This window comes from Ostrea edulis, chromosome 7 (genome assembly GCF_947568905.1).
Source record: "Ostrea edulis chromosome 7, xbOstEdul1.1, whole genome shotgun sequence".
Classification (NCBI taxonomy): Eukaryota; Metazoa; Mollusca; class Bivalvia; order Ostreida; family Ostreidae; genus Ostrea; species Ostrea edulis.
In genome coordinates, this window is record NC_079170.1 from 6,552,975 (window position 1) to 6,575,274 (window position 22,300).

The 22,300-nt window shown below is 35.7% G+C and overlaps 1 protein-coding gene across 1 annotated transcript in view; it reads right to left on the reverse strand.

Annotated features, from left to right (window-relative positions):
- LOC125656777 (neurogenic locus notch homolog protein 1-like) overlaps positions 1 to 22,059 on the reverse strand; it is a 31,358-nt gene extending 9,299 nt beyond the window's left edge. The window contains exons 1-12 of the mRNA XM_056143138.1: positions 21,938 to 22,059; positions 16,084 to 16,229; positions 15,869 to 15,992; positions 15,571 to 15,746; positions 15,320 to 15,438; positions 4,298 to 9,565; positions 4,080 to 4,186; positions 3,919 to 3,986; positions 3,605 to 3,798; positions 3,312 to 3,368; positions 3,166 to 3,209; positions 291 to 385 (exon numbers count right to left, since the gene is read on the reverse strand). Of these exons, the coding sequence (XP_055999113.1) occupies positions 291 to 385; positions 3,166 to 3,209; positions 3,312 to 3,368; positions 3,605 to 3,798; positions 3,919 to 3,986; positions 4,080 to 4,186; positions 4,298 to 9,565; positions 15,320 to 15,438; positions 15,571 to 15,746; positions 15,869 to 15,992; positions 16,084 to 16,229; positions 21,938 to 21,991 (6,452 nt within the window). The 5' untranslated portion in view covers positions 21,992 to 22,059. The remainder of the gene's footprint in view (positions 1 to 290; positions 386 to 3,165; positions 3,210 to 3,311; positions 3,369 to 3,604; positions 3,799 to 3,918; positions 3,987 to 4,079; positions 4,187 to 4,297; positions 9,566 to 15,319; positions 15,439 to 15,570; positions 15,747 to 15,868; positions 15,993 to 16,083; positions 16,230 to 21,937) is intronic.
- Between the last annotated feature and the right edge of the window lie 241 nt (positions 22,060 to 22,300).

Sequence of the window (22,300 nt, forward strand, 5' to 3'; positions counted from 1 at the left end):
TCCGAGAGAAAAAATTAAATCATTTCTGAAATTCTAGCAGGTCGCCACTCTCAAGTACAAACATTTCAAATCAAAATTGAAACATAGAAGGGGTCAGTGTATCGTTCTAATTGTTCTATTAATTATGTAATCACCTGTAGGTGATATTAAAAGTAAATAAGTAAATAATTTACAAATACATGTAATCTGTTACATGCGATTGAGACATGTAGAGACTATATATCTAGGTTGATGAGATAAAGTACATGTTTGAAGGTACATTTAACACGTAATCTAGTGTTGACACAAACCTTAATCTCCTCTCGATAAGCCCAAGGATTATCAGCAAGAGCAGCACACCGCCGGCGACCCCGATCAGCAGGCCCAAGTTCGACTCCGCCCAGGACTAAAATGTACGAAATGTAAATACAGAAAAAAATATTCCACATACACTGTTATATCTTTCATCATTTACCTAATATATGACATTTTTTATTCTCAAATTTGTTTTATTTTGCCTGCCTTGAACACAAATTAAGATCAGTCCACATGGCAAGTGGATTTGAGCAACGGGAACCTGATGGGAGTTATTAATGTTACACATGAATGCCATGAAGTAGCGTGTAGATTGCATATAGTTTGAATATTTTAAATACACTGGATGTTGTTCAATAGAAGAAAAAAGATGACAAATATAGTTATACAATAAAAACAAAGTTTACAATATGATAGATAATTCATTTGATACATCTGGAAAACTTTGTCGGTCGATCATTGAAAATGTAATAAACTATTTCATTCATATCACATGTATGGGGACACTATCCTGGGACAGGACTGGTTATAATATCACAATTCGAATGTTTACATTTTCTTATACCACAAACGTTTTGAGATTTCAAATGATTGCTGTCATTCTATTTTAATGTAATAATAAATAGGCCTTGCATTTAAACTTTGATAACTACTTTACTTAAACAGCAGCTTCACCCATCCTAATTCGAAAAGTTATCAGATCGTGATATCGCATACCAGTCAGCGAATTACCCACCAGTCCAGGCGTGTATATCAGTAAATAAATATCGTGTTTGTACGCGGTTTATCTCAGTCTGTGTCAATAATTGGGAAATGTCCAGCTGCATTTATGTCCTTGAATCTACATCCATTAATTTGTTTCCCGGTGTAAACATCATTTTAGTCATAATCATGATGCACAACATGCGGGGTAAAATGTAAAATTCAAGCATGTAATTCTTTCCACTTGGTATGGCGTGTAAAACGTTGCAATATTATACAAACCTTGATTTATATGCGAAAATCTTGATTTGTATTAGACAGTCTTGATATTTACATGCGTAAATTTTGATTGATATTCGATAAACTTGATATTTACATGCATAAATCTTGATTGATATTCGATAAACTTGATATTTACATGCATAAATCTTGATTGATATTCGATAAACTTGATATTTACATGCATAAATCTTGATTTATATTCGATAATCTTGATGTTTATATGCGCAAATCTTGATTTATGTGTAAGTCTTGTTTTATATTCGATAATCCTGATATCTATATGCAAAAAGTCTGAATATAAATCAAGATTTATCGCATATAAATCAAAGATTTCACATATAAATATCAAGATTATCGAATGTACATTAAAAAAAAAATCTCATATAGATATCGAGACTATCGAATGTACATAAAAAAATCACATATTAATATCAATATTATCGACTAAAATCAAGGTGTTCGCATATGAATAACACGATTATTGAATATCATTAAATCTTTTCAGATATAAATCAGGATTTGTATACTATTACATCGTTTTACACGCTATAACTTGAAGGACGAATAAAGTACAATTGCAGAGAGCCCATCCACTTACTAATACATGTTTTTTATTTACTTTTTCGAAACTTTTAATTTTTTTAGTTGTTCCACATTTTTAACTTTTTTTTAAATTCAGGCTATACTGTCAAGACCAGCATTAGTGACTTCGGTCCCGTAAGTACACTGGATGTTGAGTTCTACAGAGTACACCGACCCCTAACTAACATCAAACAGATAATGATATAGACAGATGATAACTGAGTTTGTACTATGTGCTGATTTACTGACCTACTGTACTCCACCCTACAACATCGCTCTCTCTGGTCACTGATAATGAAGCTGAACTGACATCGATATGTAATTTTGTGAATGGTATCAAAATGTGGGAAATGGGTGTGGGCTCCATAAGGTCTCATTTTAACCAAAATATATATATGTTTAGATATAATGGGGGAAGCTGTGTTTTTCACACATATATAGGATATTTCAAAATACAGATTTAAGAATTGTGTAACTATATCTGATAATGACAATTATGCATTTTTATACTAATATAAAATAGCATGACAAGAAACCGACTTTCTAAGTTTTCTTAGCAATGATTTACAGCAGAATGCATATTCAATAAAACATTATTATACAGCATGTAGCGAAGTGCTGGGGACAAGAACAATATTGATTCGTTATAAACTATCCATTAAGTTAATAATATGTTATAATGCTATTGGAGTTGAAAATCACTCCGCTGTAAGCGTTAATTCATCATAGGCATGTTCGGTGTAACCGTGTTTTACTGTTTTGTTAGCTGAACATTGTCATTTATGCATGGAATTATCAATGACGATTGTAGAAGCTGAAATTTATTCATAACACCAATAATATGGAGATCCACCAGTGTCAAAAATACATCTCAGACAACCTAAACAAGAATGACATGGGGATCGCCTACATGTACATGTATGGGCTTTTACTTGATTGTGTTACAAAGGGTAAACAGATGCACCCTGAACCACTACTAAAACATTCACGGAGACATCGGCTGTGGATGAAGTAAGACACGCCATGCTTTGGCTCCACGAGTTCCTCGGTACTACACACGTGGGATGTTGCGTGAACCCATCACTCCTTGGTTCGTATCATTCCGTCAGGACAATGTAGTCCGCTTTCTTCAGATTAATGTCAACATTTAAATTTACTCTTATTCACACCCATAGAAACCCCACAACCACATACAGTGTATCCCTCCCATTCTCTCCGACGAAATTTAAATGGCCTACAAGCACACCTCTGTTTCATACACAAAACACCAGAAACATGTGTTCGTGAGGAAATTTGTGTACTCACCTTTTGGTGTTGTTGTACCACTTCTATTGATTTTGTCGGGTTTCCTAGAAAATTATAATACCAGTAGTACATATATTTTTAAACATCAATAATTTAATGTTTTGTTTTACACTTTATTATGAAGATTTACACAGCACTATTACTACCTGTTGAATGAGTCGTTGGGGGCATCGTCGGAGTCGGTCGGTGACGTCTGGGTAATTCTAAGTGAAATAATAATCATCGTTGTTATTTACTACCAGAAGCTACCGTATGTTGTTACATGTATTTGTTAAACTAATCATTAATCAGTTTCCTTGTATTGTTATAAGACAATCTCGGAAACATGCACTGTTTTATATATAAGATTTGATCATTCTACAGGAATCAAATTCAATTGTTTGTGTACGTTTTGTGCACTGACGCTTCAAATAAAATGAAATTTACAAAGCTTTGTCACCTCGGAGTCTTATCTGAGCATGTGTTATATTGAACGTGTCCACGAGGCCTTGGATGTCTTTGGGTGGATGGTCTTCCAACTCCTTTATCCTTTCTTCAAACGTTTCCATGACAATGGTGTCATTAACCTCGATAACACTGTCGTTACTTTCAGTCTTGAACGTCTGATTGTACTTTATATCTATACTACCCCGACTGTAAAATAACAGGTAGAAAATCTGGAACATCATGAATAACTTATTTTTAAGTGGATAAAGCATGTATTGGGTTCCTTGTACGTTCATTCAATGGAGCGATGAAAAGCGTGTAGCATACCTGATACTGATGATGTTTGTTTCCACGTAAACAGCTTTCAGCTCTCCATTTTCATACACAGCGGCCATCTGCAAAAGATATTAAACAATTTCTCAGAAAAAAGATTAATATTAACTGCATCTTTACTAATGAAATAAGAAAAATATAAAATTTATACATACCAGTTGTAGGAACTGCACTGAGATGTTCCTGTATTCTTCGCTGGATTTATTCGCCAGTGCGGGGCGCCACTCCGTAGCAAATTTCACATTCCCCTCGAATATTATTTCTACAATATCGATTTTAAAAGTTTTGGACAACATTTGTTAAGATTCAAAATGCATGTACATACTAATATTTTGGTTTTTATCGATGTGGATATTAATTTAGATAGGTTTACCTGTTGGTTCAGGAATCATTGTAGTTGCTGTAGAGGAAGCTATTGATGGCGTTTCCGTGTTTTTGGATGTGCTGGAAGTTATGCTGGGGCCCGCTGATGAAGATAATGGAGTTCCCATGCTCTCCGTGGTAGACACAGAAGGTGTAGTATTGGTGAACTTCTCCGAAGTTGAAAATGAATCTGCTGTGGACATGGAGGTTTTCGAAGCTGCTTCTGAAAATTGATGGTCTGAACTAGTAACGTCAGGAACTGTCGGTGACGATGTTGATGATTTCGTGCTTCCTGTTGAAAAGACATTGTCAGGAATTGTTGATGAGGATAATGATACTGTTGTACTTCTTGTCGGGGAAACATGCGCTGGATTATTGGTGAACTTTCCTGAGGTTGAGGGTGTGTTAACTGTCGTGATCCTTGTAGGAAAGTTTGCAGACGACATTGTTGGTGCTTTTGTAGACGGTATAGAATGGTGTTTGTTTGTTGATGACTCTGGTATTTGTGTTGATGATCTTAAAATTCGATCTGTTGTGTAAGTATACGTTGTATTTCGAGTTTCGGATGTCGAGGGTTGTGGTGTTGATGGAGGATTTTGGCATAATTTTCCAGTATAATTTCCAAAACACTCACAAATAAAATCACCGCCAGCAGTACTTATGCACTTACCATTTTGATTACATTCTTGTTGAAAGCATGGATCACGGGATTCACATTTACTACCACTGAAACCCTCTCTACAAACACAGTAGTACTGTAATGTTCCATTATAACAAGTACCTTTATTTTGGCAGGGAAGTTTACTGCATTCGTCGAATATTTCGCAGTGCTGACCACTGTATCCACTTAAACACCTACATTCTGCCCGATGTGTGGTATTCTGGTGACACGTTCCATTGTTACATTCATAGTTACTGCAGTGGTCCACATATTGACATTCACGTCCTTTGAAGCCCGGATTACACTTACATTCAAATGTCGTTGATGCATTTTGACAAATTCCATTTCTGTTGCAATCTATCTGATAACAAAAGTCTTGATATTGACAATCTTTTCCATAAAATCCATCATGACATGTACACCTGTAATCACCGGACAATGAAGAACAAATGCCATGGCTGCTGCACGTATGATTCTGACAGGGGTTTCTTTCAGTACAGTTTAACCCTTGAAATTCAGGCGTGCATTTGCAGACGTGTCCATGAAGTTGCTGTTGACAAGTACCTCCATTTTGACAAGGATTTTGAAAACAATAAGCTCTTTCGTCACAGTCAGTTCCATTGAATCCAGGTTCACATTTGCAAACGTATCCACTTTCGAGATTACTGCAATTTCCATGGTTTGAACACGTATTGTTGTAGCAATTGTCTGTTCTATCACAGTTTGTTCCGGTATATCCCGCAGTACACGAACAGTTATATCCACTGTTAGTATTTGTACACGTTCCATGTTTACATGGGTTACTATGACAATAATTGTTTAATTCACAGTTACTTCCCCGATACTGTGGCGGACACTGACACGTGTACCCACTGCGGCCATTTTGACATGTTCCCCTACTGCTACATGTCTGATCGTGACAATGATTCCGAGTTTCACAAAGTGATCCCACGTATCCCGGCGTACAAGAACACGTATAGTTTGACGCTCCACTATGACAAGTAGCTCTATTTTTACACGTGTTATTGAAGCAATAATCATGTTCACAATCATTACCTAGGAAACCAGAATTGCAGTTACAGGAGTAACCATGGTGACCATTCTGACACGTTCCACGCCCACTACATTTCTTGTTGTGACAGAAATCACGCACTTCACAGTGGATACCTTTATAACCATGGACGCATTTACAGGTATAATTAGAATTCCCATTCACACATGTGGCGCCATGCTGACATTGGTGATTATTATAACAAAAATTCCGCGTCTGACAGTTCCTACCCGAATATCCTGCGTTACAATTACATGTGTATGAGCTGTGTTCATTTACACATCTACCGTGGTTAGAACAGCGCTGATTATAACAGTAATTCTGTACCTCGCAGTCTTGCCCCATAAATCCAGCATTACATCGACATGTGTATCCATTATGTTCATTCTGACAGGATCCGCGCCCAGAACAGTTCTTATTATAGCAGTAAGTGTGTTCACAGTTTGTACCCGTGTATCCAGCGGCACAGGTACATTTGTATGCTGTATTTTCGTTATGACAAGTACCGTTGTTAGAGCAATGTTGGTTGTAACAATGATCTGTTTTGTCACAGTTTGTTCCGGTATATCCCGTAGTACAGGAACAGTTATATGCATTGTTAGTATTTGTACACGTTCCGTGTCTACATGGATTACTATGACAATAATTGTTTAATTCACAGTCACTTCCCCGATACTGTGGTGGACAATTACACGTGTACCCACTGCGGCCATTTTGACATGTTCCCATCTTGCTACATGTCTGATCGTGACAATAATTCCGAGTTTCACAAAGTGATCCCACGTATCCCGGCGTACAAGAACACGTATAGTTTGACGCTCCACTATGACAGGTAGCTCTGTTTTTACACGTGTTATTGAAGCAATAATCATGTTCACAATCATTACCTAGGAAACCAGAATTGCAGTTACAGGAGTAACCATGGTGACCATTCTGACACGTTCCACGCACACTACAGTTCTTGTTGTAACAGAAATCACGCACTTCACAGTGGATACCTTTATAACCATGGGCGCATTTACAGGTATACTTAGAATTTCCATTCACGCATGTGGCACCATTCTGACATTGATGGTTATTGTAACAATAATTCCGTATCTGACAGTTCCTACCCGAGTATTCTGCGTTACAATTACATGTGTATGAACTGTCTCCATTCACACAACTACCATGGTTAGAACAATGCTGATGGTTACAATGATCTGTTCTATCACAGTTTGTTCCGGTATATCCCGCAGTACAGGAACAGTTATATCCCTTGTTAGTATTTGTACACGTTCCTTGTTTACATGGGTTACTATGACAATAATTGTTTAATTCACAGTTACTTCCCCGATACTGTGGCGGACACTGACACGTGTACCCACTGCGGCCATTTTGACATGTTCCCCTACTGCTACATGTCTGACCTTGACAATGATTCCGAGTTTCACAAAGTGATCCCACGTATCCCGGCGTACAAGAACACGTATAGTTTGATGTTCCACTATGACAAGTAGCTCTATTTTTACACGTGTTATTGAAGCAATAATCATGTTCACAATCATTACCTAGGAAACCAGAATTGCAGTTACAGGAGTAACCATGGTGACCATTCTGACACGTTCCACGCCCACTACATTTCTTGTTGTGACAGAAATCACTCACTTCACAGTGGATACCTTTATAACCATGGACGCATTTACAGGTATAATTAGAATTCCCATTCACACATGTGGCGCCATTCTGACATTGACGATTATTGTAACAATAATTCCGTGTCTGACAGTTCCTACCCGAATATCCTGCGCTACAATTACATGTGTATGAACTGTCTCCATTCACACAACTACCATGGTTAGAACAATGCTGATGGTTACAATGATCTGTTTTTTCACAGGTTTTACCCGTGTATCCAGGGTTACAATTACATGTATATTTGGTATTTCCGTTACGACAAGTACCGTGGTTAGAACAGTGCTGGTTGTTACAGTAATCTATTTTTTCACAATTTGTACCGTTGAATCCAGGGTTACAATTACATGTATATCCGTTATTTCCGTTATGACAAGTACCGTGGTTAGAACAGCGCTGATTGTTACAATAATCTGTTTTTTCACAGTTAGTACCCGTATATCCAGCGTTACAGTTACAGGTATATTTGGTATTTCCGTTACGACAAGTACCGTGGTTAGAACAGTGCTGATTGTTACAATAATCTGTTTTTTCACAGTTTGTACCAGTGAATCCAGGGTTACAATTACATGTATATTTGGTATTTCCGTTACGACAAGTACCGTGGTTAGAACAGCGCTGATTGTTACAGTAATCTATTTTTTCACAGTTTGTGCCCATGTATCCTGCGGTACAGTTACATGTATATGTGTTTTGACCATTTATACATTTACCATGGTTTGAGCATATTTTGTTGTAACAGTAAGTGTGCTCACAGTTTTTGCCCGTGTAACCCGGATGACAAGTACATGTGTACGTGGTTCGTCCGTTATGACAGGTGCCATGGTTAGAGCATTTCTGATTGTAACAATAATCTCGTGTCTGGCAATCTTTACCGATGTACCCAGAGGTACAGTTACATCTGTATGAGGTTTGTTCGTTATGACACGTACCGTGGTTAGAACAGTGCTTATTATTACAATAATTCCGTGTTTCGCAATCTTTACCGATATATCCCGAATTACAACTACACGTATATCCGTTGTTTCCATTCCGACAACTACCACGCTGAAAACAGTGTTTGGTGTAGCAATAATCCCGCGCGTCACAGTCTTTACCGGTGTATCCGCCACTACAGGTACACGTGTACCCATTGTTTCCGTTGTTACAGTTTCCATGGTTTGAGCAGTTCTTGTTATAGCAGTAGTCCTGTGTTTCACAGTCGTTGCCTTTATACCCTGGGTTACAAGAACAATGACGACCCTTCCCAACCACGTGACAAACACCGTTACCACTGCAATTAATTCCCCCACAAAAGTTATACTCACTGCAATTTCTCCCTGTAAAATAATCAACACATTTACACTGGTATCCTGCCGGTGTGTTCGTACAGACTCCCAAGTTAAGACAAGGTTGACTGGCGCAGTAATCCTGAGTTTCACAATATTGACCCGTATAACCTTTCTGACAGTGACAGGTATAGTTTGTTTCACTAGTAACACAAGTAGAACTATGTTGACATTTGTTGTTTCTACAGAAGTCTCTGACGGAACAGTCAGTCCCAGAGTAGTCTGTATCACACGTACACACTGCCTTATGATGTCGGACACTACACGTTCCATGGTTATTACACGTGATGCCGGAACACGTTGTTGCCGTTAAAGCTTCACAGTTTGTACCAGTGGTTCCGTTCTTACACTGACACTGGTAACTCCCTATTTTGTTGATACACTCTCCGCCATTACAAGGCTCCAGTAAACATTCATCCTCATCAAGTTGACATTTCAGACCATACACGGAGGGAGGACAGGTACAATGAAAACTACCAACAGTGTTTGTACAGTGACCATGACTACAGAAAGCTTGTGTAGAACATTCGTTAATGTCTTGGTCACAGTTGTTACCACGCCAACCTACAACAATATATAACATCCAAAATTACCGGTGGCTACATGGTCAAAGGAGAAAATGTATAATTACACACAGACATTTGATTTTGGACACTACACGTTCCATGCCTATTACAGGTGGTACTTGAGCACTTATGCCCCGTTAAATTCTATGGCCGTTATAACGATCTAGTTCGTCAATACACCCTGTCATTTGTGTCAAATGCTGTCTCTCGTTTTTCATACCGATTGTTAGGCCGTTCAATGGCACACTGATTTTGACTACGGATAACTCCGTTTACCTGATCAGGATATAGGGCTCACTGTGACCGGTCGACAGGGGATGTTGTTATAGGAGTTATGAAATTGATCACTGTTCGTTATATTCGCCTTTCATAAAACATATCCGATCTGTCAGACATACAACTTGCAGTAATGTCTCCAAATACCTTTAGTTTATTACTATTTGGATTATTTTATTATACCCGCTTTTTCTAACGAACTTCGGGTATATTATTTTTACCCTGATATGTCCGTTCGTCTGTCTATCCGTCAGTAACACTTTCTTCTTCCTCAAAATCCTGTTTTTGCTTTACATTTAATAGCATAGTGACGTTACGTCACAAATATTGCTTTACTATGACGTCACAATGAACAATACGTTTCAACAGTCAGTATGTAATGACGTCTAGATTTGTTTAATTTTAACGTTCCGCTGTTTGTGACGTAACGTCGCTATATTACTAAATATAAAGCTTCGGAAGATTTGAAATGAAAGCGCTAAAGCTTCAGTAAACGTCTTTGTGTATCTTTTTTATATCTTTTCAATATTGTAGAATACTTACTGTGACGTCATAGTACTTTTGTGTATGTATTCTTGCGTTACGTTGCTATCTCAGATAAATACCAAACTCCCCGTCGAGGCTCATTGCCTCACCTACGTATAGACCTCTCGTATGTGACGCAGTACAATATACAGATTTGTATATTGCGAGTCCGCGATTATCACGTGGGCAAATAACTCTAAAGAAGTAGTTCGCTGTTAAAAGTTTGAAGATATTAACATTAAGAGCATTAATATAAGAATATGGATTTTATTTTAAATATAAAATGATCAAAAGATCATTAAAAAGTAGGGATACTCTGTTCAAGTAGTAATGAACTTGATCTTTACGTCCTTGTTTTGAAAGTTGTTTACATTTGAAGTTATGCCGTTTCGTCATTGTACATTGACGTCACACAGCATACGCGGCCTAAGAAATCGCTATCCCATAATGCCTAACTGGAAGAGTTTGGTTTGTGAGCATACGAAACTCTGGCGGAAGTTTGAGATAAATATGACTGAAGAAGACCGGTTTGTTATGACGTTGATTAAACGAGTCCTTCATGACATCATAATAACGTTAACCGGTAGGGTTTGGTTATTCTCTATAATTCCCACATATTTCTTAAAATATTATGCTGAATTGTAGTTCAATTTGTTCAAATAATTATTTTCTATGAAGTCTTGGATTAAAAAGTTTGATAAAATAGTTCTATTTGGCTTTGCGAGTTATTTGATTTTCAGTCCAAATTTTTAAAAACGGGAACACTTTAAATTTACCACCCCCGCATTCCGCAAAAATGTTCACTACACGGGGTGTTCAGCACACAAAGATCTTTAAAGTTCATGATCGCATTGACTCTAAATATATTTTCCCGGATTTTAAAGTTATTTAACACCTTATATATATATATATATATATATATATATATATATATATATATATATATATATATATACTTCTGCATATACCTCATCAATTGTAAACAATGTGAACAACAATATGTTGGGGAAACTACAAACATCAGACTTAGGACCAACAACCACCGATCAACCATCAAAACCAACCGCGTGACCGAACCCGTAGGGGAACACTTCAACAAAGAAGGTCACATTTGGCAAGACATGCAAGAGGTTGTTATTGATCATAACCCAATATGAACCGATGCAGAGAGAAAGAGCACAGAAAAATCCTGGATGCATCGTTTGAAATCATTCCGTGCAGGTGGAATGAATAATTTGAATGATTTCACGCGCATGAATCCAGGATAAATCCTTAGTTAAAATCAGTTTTCACAGCCTAATCGCCAAAATTCACCCAATAGGATATTTTATTCTGTATGATTAATATGAATACAATTCGTTTCCCTCGTTTCAAGGCTCTGATCTTGAGTTTCTTAATTTAGCCATAACGAGGATTCCCAAAGTTGTGATTATTGTTTGATCTTCAATACGTCCTAATTATGTTAGAACATGATAAGAAATCATTACAATTATGAATTTATATAGCTCTCTATCTCTCCCTTTCATATTCTAGTCTCGACATTGCGGCTTTTATTCTCTTTTTTTTAAAAATAAAGGGGGGGGGGGGCTTGATAATAAGAAAAATGTATTGACATTGAAGACTAGTATATCATTAATATATCATCTTGAGACCTCTAAACTATGGTAAAACATTATTCTAAATTAACATAAGTTCGGATTCGCACAGCTCTTTATCTTGCGATATCAGAATTTCTAGAATGCGGCTTTAATTTGTCTGACCTTGAAAAATATATTAGCTTGAAATATAATACAGTATCTTTTTCCTTAGACTTCTCTCCCATTCACCTCTTGGATTGTTGATTTTAATGTGAGATCTGTGTCTTTTGATTGACTTTGTTTGTTGTTTAATCGGTTTCTTCTGGCAATCATTATTTTTCGCTGTTCACCATATCCGAATCATCAATGGTACGGACTACCTAATACTGTTTTGAACTTAATCACTCCATATCATTTTCTTATCACCTCTTCGATTGTTGATTTTAATGCGAAATCTGTGTCTTTTGATTGACATTGCTTGTTGTTTAATCGTGTTCTGGCAATCATATCATTTTTCATTGTCAGGAGTTTACCATATCCGAATCATCAATGGTTCGGACTACCAAATATTGTTTTGAACTTAGCTGGCAGGGGACAGTTTCTTTGGTTTTGAAACATGTGGATAGGGGGTATACACCAAAGTCAGATTATGACAGACTAATGAAAAATCACATTTCCCTTTTATGTCAATGCTTGTATTTCATATTAGTGTAGCTAATAAATTATGACCCTAAATTACATGTCATCTATAAATACTGGTGCTGGTGCACAAAACATGCTCTGAGAAGGTTCCCCTTTTTTGCTTTGATTTTCCCTCATTTGGGCTAATCCGCACCACCCCCACACCATCACAGTACCAAACATGGGGATTTAGACACTGTGCACAATCAAGAACCCTATCTGCCCCTCTCAAAAATCTACCTCTCATATGGGGCCATCCACCTTCCCTCACAGCTACAGACCTTTTGCTAGACCCTACATGTTTTCACCGGAATTTCTTCAGCAACTGACCACGTGTCTTAGTTTCGTATTTGCACCCATCTATATGCTAGGAATCATGGTGACACCTACATGTTGTATATCAACATTTTTATTAAGCACTCAGCTACATTTGACATGCATCCTAAAATTATTGTATGCATTTTTACACATGTAATATCACTTCAAATATGGGGTATTTCCATTTTTTGAAAATTTTGATATCACTTCAAATATGGGGTATTTCCATTTTTTGAAAAAAGTTGACCGGGCCTATAATGCGAAACTGTCCCCTGCTACATGTACCTTTAAGAATTCTGACATCTCATGTCATTGACGTCAACTCCCATTTTTGACAAATCTGACTTATTCTGAGTGAAACTACACCAATACATCATATCGACTGCCCTAAATGTGTACGCAGTAAAATTATTTAAAAACCCTACATATCTGTGTATGATGTTGTCATTTTAGAGTGATGAGAGTGTTCGAGTAAGATCCCTGTGCCTAACAAATAATATTACAAGTAAATTGTATTTATGGTAAAAGTGACCTTATATGTGGTGCTACATGCTGAACATGTAATCATGAGAACCTGTGTAGAAAATGATGGATTAGAGAGAGATAAAAGGACATAACTGCTCTTAAAATCAAGAAAATTTCCCACTTCACTCTCTACTTCTTTACATATTTTATTCTAAATAATTCTAAATGCCTCAGTGAGTAAAATCACGTAAGCGTAAAGTCAAACCGGTTTTAATTTGTTCATGTTAAAATAAATAATTTGAGTTTGGATGTCGGTCGGTTAACACGCCTACGAAATTCATTGTTTGGACGTACGTGGTGGAAAAGGATGAAATTGACATTATGTGAAACTGAACTTGCATTTTGTGAAGGGACAAGAAATACGTTGTATCATATTCGTCAAAATCTTCAATTGAAAATTTCCTAGTCAGTTCGCAACAAAAATATTAAATTACAGATCCCGAAATGATCACTATACACTGCATATATATATATATATATATATATACCTATGTAAACGTCGGTATCTCGAACACCGATATGTCGAATATCACAGATGTCTGGAAGTGAGTCTACGGCCCCAGCCAGTTTTACTTTATTCACGATTTTAAAAAATCTCGGTATCTCACGGAAATCTGGAATACCTGGCTTATCTCGAAGTAGATTTATTGTCCCCAAGTGCTATAAAGACATGCATTATCTCGAAGTCCAATATTAATAAGTTTCCCGCTCCGTTGACTTCACACCTGAAGTACACAATCATCCCGTTATTCTAATGTTACGGCCTGTTGGACGTTTCTGTTAGGTCTAGTACGGACTTCATGGAGCCATTGCCGATAATCACTCCTTATTAGTCCCAAGCTGTTGATTTGGGAGCTTTATCTATTGATGGAGATTTGGTGTTTGGAGGTGATCATAAAATGCACACTTATATATAAGATAAAACGATAATTCAACAAACAGCTTGCGGACGAGTACTGAAATAGGAATTTAATTTTGTCATAATAAACGTTTACACTTGCTGTTACAAGTCAAAGTAACACTAAACAAATCAAAGTGATATAGAAATCAAGAATTAAACAATACAAGAGTTTATTGTTTAGCATAAATATCAGCACCAAAAGTCAAAATCTTCAGTATGTAAAACTTATACGGTACCAATTTTGATGCACCAGATGCGCATTTCGACAAATAATGTCTCTTCAGTGATGCTCAATCTGATAAGCGATCTACATGTAACGAAAGACCCGGTATATTAACCGGGGGTAGTTGGATTATTTGGCAGTGGTATAAAAAGGAATTCTAAAGTTCATACAATCGAAGCAAAGTTCCAGGCTATAACAGAATTCGAAAAAAAAAAAAAAACCCCACAGAATCCAAGGCGGCGATATTTCTCGTTTCACGTCTTCGTCATTATTACAGTGATCGGTTTATCATTTATAAAGCGTAACACAAATCCGGGTATCAGAAATTCTGAACCAAACGTGATAACTGATTATCGCTATGGTAAACGACCGAAATTCGTAAAATGTAAGTGTTGCAGTATCAAATAAAGTAATATATATATATATATATATATATATATATATATATATATATATATGCAAATGCAACCGTATTTAAAAAATTTTAAACTTCAAACTATACCGAGGTAAATTTTACCGCTTTTAAAAGGTGTGCTTATTTACCTGTCAAATAAAACATGCAACATAAAACATTACACAGTATTTGTGTCAAAATAATTAACTTTGATTTCTCGAACCCTCGGATATCTCGAAGTTTTTCTTCTGTCCTAACAAGTTCGAGATATCGAAGTTTACGTGGTATATGCAAATGATTTCTAGATCACCCCATACCTTATTCCAACTCACCCATTTTACAGTAGGTATGCTCGTTGACTACACACTTCCTTGGATTACCAGGACAGTGAGCGGTACAGTCTGATCCATAGTAGCCCTCAGAACAGTACGCTTTGTAAGTTAACTGTAATCTAAATGTAGCAATTTTATCAATCATTTGTTAAGAGACTTAAAGAAACTAATATGGAAAAATTTATATCAACATTGGATACGTTTAAACTGAAAAGTTGATATTGTATTATGTGATTATGAAAACTCATTACGAGAAAGCATTGTGATCCGAAAAATAACTGGTTGTTAATTTCTTCTGTCTCCAGTTTTGGGACAAAATGTTGTTCCCAATTTTAAGACTGTAATCAGAAAACTCGGTCTGGTAGATGAGTGGTGTAGAGGGTCCCATATCATTCACGTTCACTGATATCTTGTCAAGGTATTTTGCCTAATTAGAAATGATAGAAAAAAGATAAAGGTAAAATGTATTTGACATGAATTAAAAGTGAAAATGCTATTTAATTATTTAATCGTGTTATAAATATCTTTAATATCAAAACAATGTTTCACCCAGTTGTCCACTTCCAAAAACTGTGGATTTGTGGTATTGCCAACTTTGGAACCATATGTGACAGTCTGTTGACGCATGTCCAACGTGGTGGTAAAACTAGTGATACAGGTATGAGTTTTGTCTCTGTGATAAAAGTTGAATAAGAACACCATGCTTACTATAAAGTTATTGTTTGTAAGGTAACCACAGCAATGGATTCAGAATAAACACTTACTTGAGACACACGGTGAGGACAGGCTTACATAACTTGGTACAGTGAGTGTCTGTTACACCCTGACAACACCCACCGCCATGGAGTTTATTTCCTGTACTTTTCACTAGGTCTACGTGTATGAAGAAAGTAATCTTCCCAAGTGCAACCTTACAATGAAATGAAATAAAGAAGTTTTCTTTCATTGTTTGAATTACTGTATGCATGTATTATTTTGTAAACACCCTTTGAACTGATATTGATTAGTAATATTTGACAACATGAGGTCAGTTCGGACTCATTTCTTTCTATTTTATTCTATTTCAGTATGAAATCATTATTAAACTTTCCCGGGTTTTTTTTCCAGCATAAACAAAAGTATATAGACGTTCGTATTTATGAGGCTGTACGACATGGGATACATTATTTCATCTGGAAAAAATTTAAAACCCCTGCTGGACTAGATCCAGCAATTTACAGTTCAGTAGTCCACGTGCTAACCTACTAAGCTACTCAGCTAGGCGATGATTGTTTAAATGAATAGGCAAATATTACTGATATTCATATTTCCATCCATGTTTGAACTTAGCCATTATGACGATGTAGAGTACCTCCTTAAATCGTTGTTTACAAACAATCGGCACTCGGCAATTTCAAGTAACAGTTACGTGTTCAGTTCAGACTTTCAGTGATCTTATTGTAGAACTTATACGGTATCAATTTTGATGCACCAGATGCGCATTTCGACAAATAATGTCTCTTCAGTGATGCTCAACCGAAATGTTTGAAATCCGAAATAACAGTAAACTTGTAGGCCATAAGAGCTATTTTAGGGGGAAATTGAGTGCCAAAAAATGGAGTTAAATTCATCTAAGGATAAGAGCTATGCACGAGGGAGATAATCCTTAATTTTGAAATGAATTTCTAAACTTTATCACAGCAATTAAATATACATCCGTATTTTCAAGCTAATAACGAAGTACTTAGCTACTGGGCTGTAAAGCTGTATATTTTGTTACAACAGTACCGTGTCAGAAGTTTAAGAGAAATATAGATATCAAACACCTCTTAGTAACTCGTTGTTTTACGCTCTCGCAGTCTTAAAGTCAGGCTGTTGCGTTTGATTTACATGCCTCATGTTGGGATTCCTCTGACCCGCGTGGGGCTATTTAAGGTGGGTCCTCAGTCCTGGATTTTTGGGGTTTAGGTAGTATTTTTTTTGTTTGGAATCAGTAGATTAACATTCAGAGTAATGAGAAAAGGCAAATTAGTTAAGGATTTCCATATTCATTTTCATTACAGACACTACTGAAGTAATGTACCCCTATGTAGATTTTTATGAAATTCATTGGAAACAGTTATCTGTTGTTATTTTAAAATAAAAACAAAAGAAAAAATTTAAATTACATTTATTTATCAGGAAACATGTCAATAACTAAAACACATGTCATTTTCAATATGTTCATCAAGTTTTAGTATAATAAGTGCAAAATTATTGAATTAGCCTTATTCTCCAAAATGTTAGAAAAAAAAAAAACAAATATGGACACAATTTCCTTATAGCATGGTTTACATATCATTTTTTCTGTTTATATTAGTAGATGTACATCTGTTATAGTTATTTATGAAAAAAATCCATACCTGTCCTTAATAATTTCAAATCTATAGCTTCCAGAGTATGTATACCCCCATAAAAAACCTAAGTCTGGCACCATACAACTGAGCTATTGAAAACCACTCATGGATTAAAATTTTATGTAATTTCATGAAAAGACACAGATAATAATTCTTTATCACCTTGGTAAAATGTTTGTGAAAAATATAGGAAATCTATTGCATAATGGACTTGATAAATAATTTAATGAAAACAGAGTTATTGTCCTTGGATTCAATATTTTGAAACACATCATTGACTATTCAAATATAACTAAGACTTTAGAAATATTTTTATGGCTAACAAGATTTTTTACAATAACTATTGGAAAAGACTCCAACAAAATTTATGTTCCAGTCATTAAATTATTGACTTTGCAAAATCTTATGACGTCACAGGAGTGTGGAACTACGTTAAACAATATTCAATCAATCAATCACGTACTATTTTTTCTATTTCCGTACATCCGTGACTTGTCCGTGTTTTGTAAATGGCTATTTATAGACGGCTAACAAACAATGTATAATCTATGTGTACCTGCTACTATCTTCTCAATGTTTTCTTTTATATGAAAATGTTTTCAAGCATGTAACTAAGGAGAGTTAATAACTGTGAAAAGTAATTAATCTGCTGTAAAGTAATTATGTACAAAAATAAAAGACGGACATCGGATCGTACAGCTTTAAAGCTGATTTGAATTGATAAATATACGAGATGCTGGAAAATCACTTTGGTGTGAAACATATTTTAGATAAATCCCGGTAATGATAAATGGGATATGTAAAAAGAAGTATGGCGGACAGGATTAAATGAAATATAGCTCATGAGGATTCATGTCAGTGTAAGTATTGACTGTTAATGCTGCGATATGGTACATTATATCCACTGCTTGTTCACTCTTATACAATAATACGTAGTAGATCTCAAGAGGTCAAAAGCTGTCTGACGTGTTTTATACCGATTGTTTAGCCGTTCTTGGCACACTGATTTTGACTGCGGATAACTCCGTTTACCTGATCAGGATATGGGGCTCACGGCGGGTGTGACCGATCAACAGGGGATGCTTACTCCTCCTAGGCACCTGATCCCACCTCTGGTGTGTCCAGGGGTCCGTGTTTGCCCAACTATCTATTTTGTATTGCTTGTAGGAGTTATGAGATTGATCACTGTTCGTTATCTTCACCTTGCATACTGATTCTTAGGCCGTTCTTGGCACACTGATTATGATTACGGATTACCCCGTTTACCTGATCAATATGTAGTGCTCACGGCGGATGTAACCAGTCCTCAGGGGGTGTTAATTCCTCCTAGGCACTTGATCCCACCTCTGGCATATCCAGGGGTCTGAGTTCGCCCAACTCTCTATTTTATATATCCTTACAGGGGTTACGAAATTAATTACAATGACACGATGATATCAGGGATATTTGAATAAATCGTTTTCGAATTCACAACACCAATCCAAGATTTTAGCGGAGTTTGTACAAATGAGACGGGAAGTGTGGAAATATATTTCTATAGACTGCAAGTTTGTTCATATGTATCATTGGACTGTTTACTAATATTAAAACTGAAATTCCATTTAAATGAAATTTATTCTTTTAATACCATCGACAATTTTCAATCAAATGAAAGGATTCTTGTTCAATGCCATTTGAATTATGGTTCGTGTTTGACCATGCTTTCCCATAAATGTTAACGACATTAAATTCTGTGGCGGAAAAATGTCATTTCTCTAACAAAAACATTTGTATCTAACTATCTCTTATTTTAGCACGACCCGATGAAACATATCAGGTCTCGGTTTTCTGTTTGATGTAGCAAATGTTTAGAAAAAAATCGTATTTCAATCTTGCATATTTACACCCTAAAGCAAATATACTGGTATTATATTAAATTACATAGTGACCAATTGAATATAGTATACAAACACCCCCTCTCTCTCTTTCTTCTATATTTTTGATAAAGCATCTCTTATATTGTTTGCAGTTTCGAAATCGCAATTATTTTAGTGATGATTGAAGCTTTTATGTCGTCTGACAAATATTATTACCATATACGTAAGCTTATAAAGTGTATATAAATATAATATCTGCAGTTCATCCTTTCACATACTAAGATGTACTGAGTGATGGATCAAGTTAAACAGTACACAAAGATATTTCAGTTTGCAAGGAAGTGGGTATGTTGACTTCCCCTAAACTACATCTACACAAAGAATTAGTTGAAGCAGAGAATATAATGGAATATACCCAGAAGAAAACCTTAAATATGTATGTATTTAACATCTTTACATAACATATAATCTGACAACCTCTGCACTGTTACAGTTTTGGGCACAAAGATATCAGCTGCCACACACGGATTTATTGATACGAGTTATTCGATTTCCCTTTTTGCTTACTAGATTTTTTTTTATCAGTGTCACAAATCAGTCTTTATCAGATTTTACTTATGCATTGGAATTTCATTACATTTACTGAATCCTTTAGTCATTCATACCATAAACCTAAAGTACAACATTCAATATATTTCAGACTTTTATTGAAAGTTATTATTCTAGCATCAACAATGGAAGGAAAAATATCCGTACATACATGAAAGGTGAAGATAACGAACAGTGATCAATCTCATAACTCCTACAAGCAATACAAAATAGATAGTTGGGCAAACACGGACCCCTGGACACACCAGAGGTGGGATCAGGTGCCTAGGAGGAGTAAGTATGTGAACATAAGTGTGACTCAGCACTTTTATTGACACCATTCAACAGACATTTGTCTCATATACCTACAGTGTAAACTTTCTAACGCTTTTATTATTCATAAGAAAGTTTGTTGAGATATATAAACACCATATACAGGTGATAATGGAATAATGCTACATAAATATAATTATAATAAACATATATACTCAAGGAAAGCATCGTGTACTTTGTTATAATTGATTAGGACAAAATACATGTGGCATTGGTGTTCTTTCTATTCTTGTAAAAATCATATCATTGCTTTAATGTATATACTCAAATAGTTCGAAACAATCTTTTCAACCGTCTATTTAGACTTATTCAAATATACAATATATGAATCTTTTATTTTAACTCTGAGGCAGTAAGAAATGTCTTTAAAGCTGACTCTAGATATTTTTCCTGCTATACATAAGTTAAAACTAAATAATGCACATTTAGTTTATATAATGATTTCACTTGGACAACAATTGGGTAAGATTACTTCACTCAACAGTTATGTGATTTAGCTAAGGAAAGGAACCGATAAATTATCTGAACTTGTGTCCGATCTCTTTGGTTGTATACCAATAAAACATGTTCAAACCAAAATCTGTAGAAACATAAACTTGTTTACAATATCTCCAAGATTAATGTCGCCACCCTTCGTAGTCGTGTATTACTGTTGTTTTTTTTTTGGGGTGTGTGTGTGTGTTGTTGTTTGGTTTATTGTTGACGTAGTTACATAATAACATGTATAATATTGGGTCAAATGGGGACCGAGAAAATCAAGAAGTGAAAGGGGATATTTTATCACTATTACAAAGGATTAAATTTTGACTGTCCCACCTGGGTATCAAATCTGATCTATAACATGAAAATTAATGACATCAATGACATCAATATCAGAGTAATTCTACACTTGATATTTTTCAGTACGTATAGCTTGGATAAAACATATGAGCATTATACCAGGAAGTTACTAAATATTCGCTTCACTAAATGGCATCAATCATAAATCTATAAAATGGATAAGATTTCCAATGATAACTAAAATATATGAGATAAACTATAATATCCAATGGTGAATTTCTGGTTGATATCATTGCGCTAACAGGGGTTATTAAACGGTCTAGTGGTATTGAAACCAATGAGAAATATTAGAATTAAGGCACCCCCGTGAAGGCAAAAATAAAGTCCCTGTCATGCATAAACACGCTACCAAGAAGCATGAGGTTAACAAAGGTCTATATTACGTTGAGAACCTTACTTTGTTTAACGTATACAATTTGCAAGCTTAATAATTCTTATTCCAAGATTCTAAGACGTCGATTTGAAATCCATCCAATTGATGAATATATAAAATGTAGAAATATTATCAGTCAAAATAATTCATCCCCTTTCTATTATTACCTTTGCAACCTTCTTTATCAGTTTTTCTAGAACAACATGTATGAGGTAAATTTTTAGAAGAAAGATGGATTATCTGATTGACCTACCTGGACAGTGAATATCCATAGCAACAACAACAGTAAATATTTTGGTTCCTCCATTATTTTGCCACATTGATACTAGCAGATGTTTTAATGTCTACCATTGCTATCAAAGTGAATGATAAATCATATGTTTATTTTGATAACGCCTTAGACCAACACAGTATCAATATAATCAGCAAATATAGGGGCACATAACCACTAGTATACTGTCTAATGTACAACTATACAGAGCTCATGGCGGGTGTGACTGGTCGACGGGCTATGCTCGCTCATCCTGGGCACCTGGTCCCACCTCTTGTGTGTCTTAGTTTTATGTTCCTTGAAGGATTGATCGATGTGCAGAAGTGCATGTGTACTGTAGTCCAA